The sequence below is a fragment of the Martes martes genome (genome assembly GCF_963455335.1).
Source record: "Martes martes genome assembly, chromosome: 4".
Taxonomy (NCBI): Eukaryota; Metazoa; Chordata; class Mammalia; order Carnivora; family Mustelidae; genus Martes; species Martes martes.
In genome coordinates, this window is record NC_137891.1 from 139,088,776 (window position 1) to 139,100,128 (window position 11,353).

Genomic DNA, 11,353 nt, shown 5'->3' on the forward strand with positions numbered 1-11,353 from the left:
CATTTGAGAGCAAAGTAGGTGGGTGGTATCTTTCTGTTTTAAAATTCCCTTGGAACAATGTGTCAGGTTCTAGGTGAAATATCTGTGATACAAAGGTAAATATTATGCAGTCCCTGTCCTTTGAAACACATTACAATGTGTGCAAAGGGGAATTATAATTATAATACAGTGCAGGATAAGAATATGAGCTTCGGAATCAAACAGACATTAGTCTTTTCCACTCTACTGCTAATTAGTTGAATGACCTTGGGCAAACTTCTTGGCATTAATCTTGCATCTGTTTCCCTATCAATAAAATGGGAATGAGTAATTCTAATCTTATAGTCTTGAAATGAGGATTAAGTACAGTATAAACAAATGTAAACAAAATACAACGTGCAGTGTCTGGCAATAATAGGTACCCAATAAACCAAATGGGTTATTGTTGTTCTAGATATCCAGAGAAAAGAGAAATTTGTTCTGGCAGAGGGATTACAGAAGACCTCAATTAGACAACCATGCTCCTGTTTTAAGAGATACAATGACAAAGTGGTTAGTGGTGTGTGTCCAGGGGAAAATAAATAAGACTGCAAGGAAATCTGGACTCCTAAAAACTAGTGGTTTGGAGGAAATGAAGTTATGTTAAAAATCAATGCCACTAATTCTCTGTATTATGGGAGGAGAGAACTTGGATCAGGAAATCAAAATTTCAGGGAAATTAACTTATATATTCAGTATAAATAAGATATTTATAACAAAGCTATCTGAAGATGGACCAGGGTACCTTACCAAGAGTGATGTCTTTGAAAGTAAAGGTGTTAAAAGTGTGCACGAATTCATGTGTCAAGAACTCTAAATTAGCTGTACATAGTAAGCAGAAGAGTCAGATAAAATGTCTTCTACCATCCCTTCCAATACAGAGATTGTTCAAAAATCAAAATTCTGTATTAGGATACTAATGGTTGGTTGTAACGTAAGACCCAACTTGAAATTCATGAAATAAAAAGAACTTAGTGACTTGTATAACTATGAAATCCAGAGGTAGGATTCAGACATAGTTTGATCAGGGCTCCAATCCAGCTTCTCTACTTTGTTTCCCTTTGGATCAGTCCTCCTTTGGATGTCTGCTTCTGTCCCCAGATTGCCAGCTGCAATCAGGGCAGTATGTCTCTGCACTCGTATCCAGTGGGAAGAAAGAGAATCCCCTACCTTAACAAGCCAACAAAGGTTCTAAGCTTCTTATTATATTGGGTTGAAACAATCACTGTGGCCAAGGCGCTGTGACATACTGACTGGCTTAGGGTCAGGTTATTGCCCATACTGTAACCAATTCTAATGCCAAAAGGGAACATCAATGTGTGTTGGTTTATGTCACCCAAACAGATGGGGGCAATCTCTATCAAACTGACCCAAGCCATATAAGCTGGTAAATAATGAGGGAGGAGTAGAGCCTCAGAGAAAAATCTGGGTGCTATTAGGAAAAACAAAGAGAAAGTAAGGAGACTGGGTAGGCAACAGCATCAGGTTCTCAGCAAGAAACATATGGCATACTTAAAAACTCAGTAATTGGAGAGAATTTTTAAGAGAGACTACTTACAAAGGCTTAAAAAAAAAAGTCTACGGTTAGCAACAGTCCCCTATAACCCCTAAACCTAAAGAGGCAAAGGCGATGATTACAACAACCCCGAGAGCTTAATTGCATGGAGGGCACCATTGGAAAGAACTGTGACCTTTGAAAGAGGAAACAGCCAACCCAGGGTATCCCAGCAGAAAGGGAGCTAAGTGAATAAATGCTCCAATCTATCTCTCCTCCACTCTTTAATCTCCCACTGGTGGGTCTGGACAAATGCAACCTAGAAACCAGAGGACAGAGCCTTGTCAGTGCAAACCACAGTAAGATAAGCCTCCCAGGACACAATGCAGGTAGGAAGGATGGAGACAGATCTGGAGGAACAAATGAAAGATATTCAGCACAGCAACCAAGGACAAGCCTCTGCAGATAAGGATAAGCCCAAATATACAGACTAGTGTTCTGACTTTCCCACTTCTCACTTCTTACCCCTCTCAGTGCACATCATCTCCTTAGAGTAAGGCAATTACCACCCTAAGCCAACAATACACAAATAGAGCTGAGGTTTCAGATAAGCAATTATAAAATATTTAATTTATAGATAATTTTGTTTTCTTTATCTACATTTTAACATTCCAGGGGCGCCTGGATGGCTCGGTTAAGCATCTGCCTTCAGCTCCGGTCGGGACCCCAGAGTCCCAGGATCAAGCCCTGGATCTGTTTCTCCCTCTGCCCCTCACTCTGCTCGAGCTCATTTTCGCTCTCTTTCTCTCTCGCTCTCAAATAAATAAAATCTTTTTAAAAAGTAACATTCCTGGGGCTCCTGGTTGGCTCAGTCATTACACATCTGTCTTAGGCTCAGATCATGATCCCAGGGTCCTGGAATCGAGTGCCGCATAGGCTCCCTGCTCCACAGGAAGCCTGCTTCTCCCTCTCCCACTCCCCCAGCTTGTGTTCCCTCTCTCACCGGGTTGCTCTGTCAGATAAATACATAAAAATCTTAAAATAAAAAATAACATCCTTTACTTGCTTGTTTCAGCTGGTCTAAGCAGAAGTAAGCATAAAACTTCCTACCCACAAATAAGAAATGGGCCCTGGTAGCTCCTAAGGACAGCCAACTCTAAGGTAGGGAAGGTAAGCGCCAATAGAAGTAGTAAGAGACAAAACTCAGTGGGTCAGAGAGATCCCTTTCAGCAACAGCTTCCCATCAGAGATGATTTATTGTCTCCTGATGTTCAGAATCTTGTTTAAAGAGCAATTGCCTTAAACACAGCTCTTTCTTGAGCACTGACATAAGGCACAGAAGCACCCGTCCATGATTTGAAGCTGGGAATGTCTCTGTTCCGGCACAAATCTCTTTACAGGTTATTGTACTAGTTAGAGTACTCGTAAACTTCCAAAGCACCATAGCTTAAGTCATTGTTAAAATGCTAACCAACAGCACTAAATATCCTCTACCATATTCTTCTATGGGAAAACGTGGTACAACTCCAAAAAATAATTCATGAGCATAACCTATTCATGAATTAGAACATGGTCTGTAAATCACCTGACAGTCTTTGGGCTGCTTGTTAACACGCAGCATTGTGATGCTGGCCACCAAGTACTGCTCTCTGTGACTATGTTTCCAGATCAGAGAATAAGCATTGCTCAAAGACTTTTCAAGAATTCCTGCCAAGACAAGAAACTTACTGAGCCAGTGGCGACCCAGAAATCTAGAAGATGTTCCTCTACCAGCTTTCAGGGTCCTTGTTACATTGGGAATAGCATAATAAAACATGCAGAAAAGGGGTACAACTCATCATGAAATTCTGATTAACTATATTAGAAAACGATAACTTTTCAGGCGTGTCAACTACACCATGAAAAGTAACTTTTGGAAGTAAGCAAAATGGCATTCTGGATAAGAAAAAGAGTAATTTCAAAATACAAAAATACCCCAGTATTATCAGGAAAAAGTGAACAATAGCCCAATACAAAAAGAGGCTGGAATTACTGGATAAAGTATTAGATGAAACAAATAATGTATATTTTAAAATCTCACAGTTAAAAAACAAAATGTATGTGAGAAAATTCGATTGGTTTTCAACCAGTATGAAAGAAAAACAGGAATAAGTAGCTCTTAAAAAAAAAAAAATCAACTGGAGTTTTCTACATTAGGTGGTTTGTTATTCTAAAAAGTACTTAGTTGATAATACCATGCTTTCGAATGGACCTCTGTGAATTAACCATCAAGCTTCTCAATTAACTATTATAATAGAGTACTTTGAAATGAAAGCTAATAATGCCCAGAGCGAGACAATAGAATGTTTCTTCTATTACGGATCCTGGCTGTTAGCCCTAAGCACTTCACATTTTCTCTTAATTACACAAGAAAATCTTTTTCAGATTCTAAAATAAACACAACAAGAACATAACACATTTACACATACCTAACATGTTAGAAAAAAAGTGAATTCAAACAACATAGGGAGTCAATGCCACTGTCTTCTCCATTTTGAAAGCCCAGAATTAATAATTCTATTGAAACAGGACCAGGTTAACCAACAAATATAAACAATGTGCTAGGAAGGGCTATAAAAAACATATATTAGGACATTACCTTAAATCAAAATTCTAAGTTCAGAGCTGTAAAAGACTATTCACACACACACACACACACACACACACACACATTCACAATGGCTATTCTGATTAAGAAGCAGTGTTCTCAACATTATTGTTTAATTATTCACGTAATTATAATTATTACAAATGTTATTCATGATACATTACTACAGTTACCTTCCAAAAACATAAACAATCAAAGATGTTACTATAAATATCCAAATTACAGTGGCCCAGAGTACCTGGGGCTCTAAGTACCTTGAGAAAACTAGAGTAGAATCCAATGTAGTACTAAGAAGAAATGAGACTGCAAATGCAGGCGGGGCCAAGTCACAAAAAGTCTAGAGTCTTGGATTTCTATCCTGTTATGTCCGCTTTTCAAACTAAGGTCAGAGTACTCCACGGTAATAAAGGAGGACAGAAATTCACAGTGAGTCTTCCGTAAGTGTCAAATTTATGAAAAACATTTGGAGGACAGTGAAATAAGTTTAAGTCACTGTTTTTTACATTAAATCCAAATTTATTAGTAGGACATAAAATTAATAAGAAATTTTCAGTCAGAACATGAAGCTTCAAAGCAATTTCATTCTTGGGGTAGGCTAGCAGTGCTCCACTATTCCTTACAATTTGAGGAAAAGAGATATGCTGAGGGACATGTGAGGAAGAGTTTGAGAAGCAGTGCTGGGAATGTGGAGCCAAACCTTTCTTTCCTGCCCCCCCCCTTTTTTTTTTCAGGAGAGTGACATGATTGGATTTATGCCTTGGGGGAGTTCTCTCAGGGGAAGCAGTAAGCAGGATGGGCTAAAACACAAGACACAGGACAATAATGAGGGTAGATGACAAACAGAAAAGTTGTAATAGTCTGGGCAAGAGATGAAAAGAGACATGAACCAGAGAGGAGACTCTGAAGACACAGAGGGCTAGGAGGATTCGAGAAAGCGTAGGAGGCCAACCAGACAGCACCTGACTGCACAGTGACTATTGTATGAGGCAGCTTTTAAGAACTGTTTTTACCCAAAATTACAATTTAAATAAGATTTATAAAAATCCTGTTTAATAAAGGAAACATTCATGTTTTAAAAATGTTAAAGGATATTATTGGGCTCCTAACTAATCAATTACCAATGGAATTTTTCTAGAGACATCGCTATACAGCTTGGGAACTGAAGTTAGTAATGGCCTCGGTCCTTAATGTAATTAATATTCCAGAATAAATGAATGAATGAACCTATAGAGTCTTCTAGAAAAGAACAGGAATTTGATATTTAAATTATCTGATTACTTAATAACTGAACAAAAAGTAATAACTTTTTCTTAAACCATGTTAGTTATTTCACAAGGAATAAATAGGTAGTTTAGCCAAGCAATAAATACTAAAAGGCACAATATAAAACTCAAGTTAAACCCTCATTTCTAAGTTGACAGTAAAATGCGCAAACTAAGGCAATTAGAATTGTGAAGGGAAATAAGAGAAAATATAACAAATTCTTGCAAAACATATTTATGAAAGTATTAGAACTTTAGAGTAGATTAAGTATATGTTAATTTTATTCAACCAACAAAAATAGCAATGCTCAGTCTAATTAATCTGAAGACTGTCTTTTAATTGCTTTTAAAAATTAGCATACTATTCTATTCCACTTATTTAACATGGACCACATAGTTACGATTGTGAGCAGAAAACTAGCAAAGATACAAATACAGAACATGACAGAAAAAAAAATTACTCAAACAAATGTTATTTGTGTGCTGATATGTTTAGATTTTAAAACTACACATCAGAAATATTAAAAACAATGTTTTATAAATTGTCATTGGAAAAATGCTAGAACAAGTCTGGAAACTAATCTCTAGATCCTAATAACTTTTTCCTTTTTTTTTTTTTGCTTTTAGATGAAATTCTTCAATTCTCAAAAAAAAACATGGCATAAAAATTTAACATAAAAATTTAAGATACTTCCCTTGGCAGTAGAAGACTCATCTAGATATGTAGATCTTATACCAATTTTATTCAATAGCTTATGCTTGCTACCTTACAGAAAATCCTAAGATTTAGGCCAAACATAAATTCGTAACAGAGAAAGGATATCTCAAAAATAGAAATCAGTCTAAATACATAAAACCTCCATCCATCACTAATGCCAAGTAATTAAAACTGTTCCCTTTTTTAGACCCTTTGGTATATTTTTTCATGTCTCTTAATGAGGGAAATGAGAAAGACACCAACAGCAAAACAAGGATAGAGCCAACTGTCTAGAATGTTGTCTAAATATTTTTAGAATGCAAGGAAATACAACAAAAATAGATGACACTCCACAAAAATAATAAGACATTTCTCCATCTCTCTTTTCCTAGATTATCTATACACAGAGCTGCTATCCATTCAGTTTTTTTCCTTTTAACACCACCTGCCTCTTCCAGGCATCCCTCTTCCTGAGCCCCTTTCCTGACTTCCATTTGCATGGGTAGGGGAAATTGGCCTCTATGAAATCAGTCCATTGCAGGTGTTCTTATAGGTAGCATCACAAAATACTACCTGACTGATGGAAAGTGGACAATAATGGAAAGTGCTGAAAGAGGAATGAGACACATTGCTTTTTGAAACAAAATGGCCCCTCATTTATAGAAATTATAAGGTTATATGCTCTCATTTATTGTAAGGTGTAATTACATAATAATGAGGCATTGCCCTTATTATTTTACGGGTCTTATGGAAGAACTGCTGTGCAGTTATCAATAGCCAGCCCACTTGCAATTTCCTGTATCCTGTTACACGAGGAACTACATAAATCGGCCCAAATCTCCCACTGCCAGGACAGACCACCCTCCCCTATCCACACAAAAAACGTAATTTCAAGCTGTATATGAAATATACACAAACATCTAGACAATTAAGACACACATAAGTACAGAGACATGGTCTCTTTTCCGTGTGTGTGTGTGTTTGTTGAAACAAAAATGCATATGTATACATAGGCACCGGAAAAGGGAGAAGGATACTATCTCCCGTTAACAATGGCTGTCTTTAAGTATCAGAAATACAGAAATATTTCCTTGCCATTGGTGACAAAATGGATGGACCTGCGGGGTATTAGGCTAAGTGAAATAAGCCAGACTGAGAAAGAAAAATACCATATGATTTCACTTACACGTGGTATCTAAAAAACAAAAGAACAAACAAACGCACTCACAGACACAGAGAACTGGTGGTTGCCAGAAGGGTGAAGGATTGGGGGAGAGGAGGGATGGGTGAAACAGGTGAAGGAGATTAAGAGGCACAAACTTCCAGTTATAAAATAAGTAAATAACCCGCATGAGAAGTACACCATCGGGAAACTAGTCAGTAACATTGTAATAACTTTGTATGGTGACAGATGGTAACATCGTGGTGAGCAAAGCCTGATGTATGGAATTGTCCACTATGCAGTACACCTGAAACTAATCAAACATTGTGCGTCAACTACAAGAGAAAAGAAAGACAGGTGAATTCTATTCTTCCCCTTTGTGCTTCTCTGTATTTTCTTGCTTTTCTACAATGAGCATGTAGACTTTGGCAATCAAGGGCGTGGGGGGAGGGGGTGTTAAAGTTAAATAGATGCAAGTTTCTAGTCTTGAAGCAACAGTTACCAGTTAATCTGGATCAAAGACACAAAGTAGCCTGCCTTTAAGCCTCTTTGAGTCACTGAGTAACAAATCCTCCAGTACTTGGCATGGCAGAGGTGGTTGCAAGGTTCCCCAAAGCTCAGCGATAACCTCTCCATTTCGAGGCCTTGGTAAACTGAGGGGACAGAGTTCTTCCATACAAACTTGGGCAAGTGCTTTTGCAGCAGCAAAACTCACTCCCGGCTCTCCCATGACCCCGCCCCCCGTGGCACACCCAAGTCCGGAGGACCCCGGAGGGACCCTCTCAAGGTACTCCCGAAAACTTGGTCCCCCAAAACTGTGCTCCACGGCTCCCCTCCACTCTCGTTCACCCACCTTTTCCCTACTACTCCCGCGACCCCTTCTCCTCCCACACACGCAAGGGCCACAGGAGAAGAAAAGAGCCGGCCGGGCTAAGGACAGCCTCCCCGGATTCCCGTGACCTTGGACCAACCGCTTTGCCTCTCAGAGCCTCGGTTTCCCAATCTGCCACTCTCGCCGGGGGACCGCAGGCTCAGAAACCGGGGGGCTTTGCAAAAGCGACAGACGGTTCTAACTCCGCACCGACCCCCCTCCTCCCCTCGAGCGTTCCAAGGCGCCGGGCACCAGCCTGGACGCCGCGGGGCAGCCTCCCCTGGAGCCCTGCCCCGATGCCCCCGGACGGGTCGCCTCCCAGCGCTAACCTCGTACCTGGCAGTTGCTGTCCTGGGGCAGGTTTTTCACCAGGATTTTCCTGCGGTTGCTCAGCTCCCGGTGCATCCGCTGCAGCCGCGCGGCGACCTCCTCGGGGTGCAGCGCGCTGGGCGCGGGGCCCCGGGCGTCCTCGCTCGCGCCGGCGGAGGGGCTCGGCCCGCGCGGCCGCGACCCTGGCCCCGCCGCGCCGCCCAGGCCCGCGCCCCCCTCGCCGCTACCGCCTCCCGCCGCCGCCATCTTCCCGGGCGCCCCGCGGCTGCGGGCTCCTCCGGAGGTTCGAGGGGAAGCGGAGAGAGAAAGCGGGAGGAGGCCCGGGCGGGGGCGAGGCGGGCAGAGGCCGCAGAGTGGGCCCGGCCGTGGCGGGGAGGGAGGCGGCGCCGCAGCCAGCAGCCGGCGGGCGGGAGAGGAAACCTGAGCGCCGAGGAGGAGCCCGAGAACCACCTCGCGGGAACCTCCCCCTCGGGCCCCGGCCCCCGCGCACGGGCGGCGCCCATCCCTCCCGCCCGCCCCGCCGGTGGGGGCTCGGGCGCCGCCACCCGGACACCTGTGCGGCCGCGGGCGGCCGACTCCCCTCCCCGCAGGGCCTTAGACGAGCGCCCAGGCCTGGGCTCCGGGGATGCGGCCCCTTGGCGGCAGCTTCCCGGGGGGACTCGAACCCCAGGCTCCTGTCCCCGCGCGGCCTCCCCACGTGACACCCAGCTGTCCCCAGGCTCTCCTCGAAACTCCCGCGCTGGGGCGGCTCGGGGGCTGCATATGCCAAGTCGCGCTCCCCAAACCCGGCGAGGTGCCCGGCGGGCTCCGGACTTTAACCTTCTGTGCTCAAGATGTGCATATTTGGCAAAGAACTTTGAGTTTACACTGAAAGATAAAATTTGAGATTTTCTAGGGAATACAAAGATTCTGGAGGAAATTGTATATATTTGGAAAAACCTGATGGCAAAGTATTTTCCTTGCTTCGTACCAGAGAGCTTGGGCTTTTCACCCGTCCCTGGGTAAATTTACTAAAATATGAAAAACCTGGATGGTTGCATGTGCAACGTAGAACGTTCAGCATGTGCTGAAGCAAAAACTAACATGGAAGAGGAGCTACGGCGGGAGGCTCGAGACTCAAGAATACCCTACTTGAAGCATTTTCACTGAAACCTAAAGGGAGAGTTACATTGTAGAACTGTATTCAAAGTGATGTTACCAGAGCAAAGCATCAGCAACCTTTCACATAAGCCCAAATGACTATTAGGACTAAGCATCTTAACTGTGTAACGTGCAAACACATGCAAAAACAAAAACCCTGTTTAACACCAGTATTATTCCGTTAGGGGAAAATATTTCAAATTAAGGTAACCAAAAAATAAAAACAGAATAAAAAAACACTACCATTCAGTACTTACACTATACCCCTACATATTTCTAAGTGCTTTACATATATTTCATCTACCCTTTACAATAATCCAGTTTTATTTTTTTAAAGATTTTATTTACTTGACGGAGAGAGTGAGGGGGGAACACAAGCAGGGGGAGTAGAAGGGGGAGAAGCAGGCTTCCCGCTGAGTGAGGAGCCTGATGTGGCGCTCCAGGATCATGACCTGAGCTGAAGGCAGACACTTAACGTCTGAGCCACCCAGGCGCCCCAATAATCCAGTTTTATTTTAGGTTATATTTCTTCACAATACACATGAAGAAATGGAGTCTGGTCTGCTTATTTCTAAAGTCCAATGATCTTAATAATATAAAGAGATTCCTCTGTAATCCCCAAATAATGACTCCTAATACTTCTGAATTTATTCTCTACCAGTACATACTTAGATCATCAAAATGATTCTTCAGTACACCCATGTTCATAGCAAAACTATTCCCAATAGCCAAAGGGTGGAAACAGCCCAAATGTCTATCTACCTGTAAACAGATAAACCAGTTGTATATACATACAATAGAATATTATTCAGGCATAAAAAAGAATAAAGTACTGCTACAAGGCAGATGGGCCTCCGAAACAACTGAAGGAACAAAGGGTAACATGTGTATGATTCCATTCATATAGAATATCCAGAATAAGTACATCCGTAGAGACAATGCAGATTGGTGATTACTAGGGGTTGGGGGAGGGGGGATTGGAAAGTAACTTCTTAACAGGTGCAAGTTTCCTTTTGGGGTGATGAAAATGTTTTGGAACTAACAGGTAGTTGATGAATAAAGTGAATGAACTGAATAGCCCCTGAATTGTTCACTGTAAAATGTTTAATTATGTTGTGTGAATTTCACCTGGAAATCTTTAAAATGTTCTACAATTTATCACTTTGTTACTTGTTTTTTGAACCTCCTGCTATGCCAATATAATTGAATGTCATTTTTCATGGTTGCATATTGTTCTATTGTGACAATCACTGTAATTTATGTCATTAATTCCCTAGTATTAGACATATTTCTCCATTGTTAAAAACCCTGAGATTAATATCCTTCTGTCTATATTTGTAGATGCTTAATATGCCATAGAATAAAGAACTAGAAGCCAAATTTCTACATCATAGAAAAAGTATAATTAAAGGTTTTTGGTATGTATTTCCAAACTACCTTCTTCAAGTTTTCCCTATCACAGACATTATCGGAGAGTGCTCATTTCCCTGATTGCATCCATGATAATTTGACATCAAAATAGTATCTCATTTTGTTTTCAATGTTATTCCTTTGATTTAAAAAGTGAATTTTGGGGGCGCCTGGGTGGCTCAGTGGGTTAAGGCCTCTGCCTTCGGCTCAGGTCATGATCCCAGGGTCCTGGGATCGAGCCCCGCATCGGGCTCTCTGCTTAGCGGGGAGCCTGCTTCCTCCTCTCTCTCTGCCTGCCTCTCTGCCTACTTGTGCTGTCTG

General features: G+C 41.9%; 1 protein-coding gene across 1 annotated transcript in view; it reads right to left on the reverse strand.

Annotated features, from left to right (window-relative positions):
• Positions 1-8,728, reverse strand: part of RAVER2 (ribonucleoprotein, PTB binding 2) — a gene marked incomplete at its 5' end in the record, with an annotated part of 90,795 nt that extends 82,067 nt beyond the window's left edge. The window contains one exon of the mRNA XM_080801692.1: positions 8,489-8,728. Coding sequence (XP_080657818.1) covers positions 8,489-8,728 — 240 coding nt within the window. The remainder of the gene's footprint in view (positions 1-8,488) is intronic.
• Between the last annotated feature and the right edge of the window lie 2,625 nt (positions 8,729-11,353).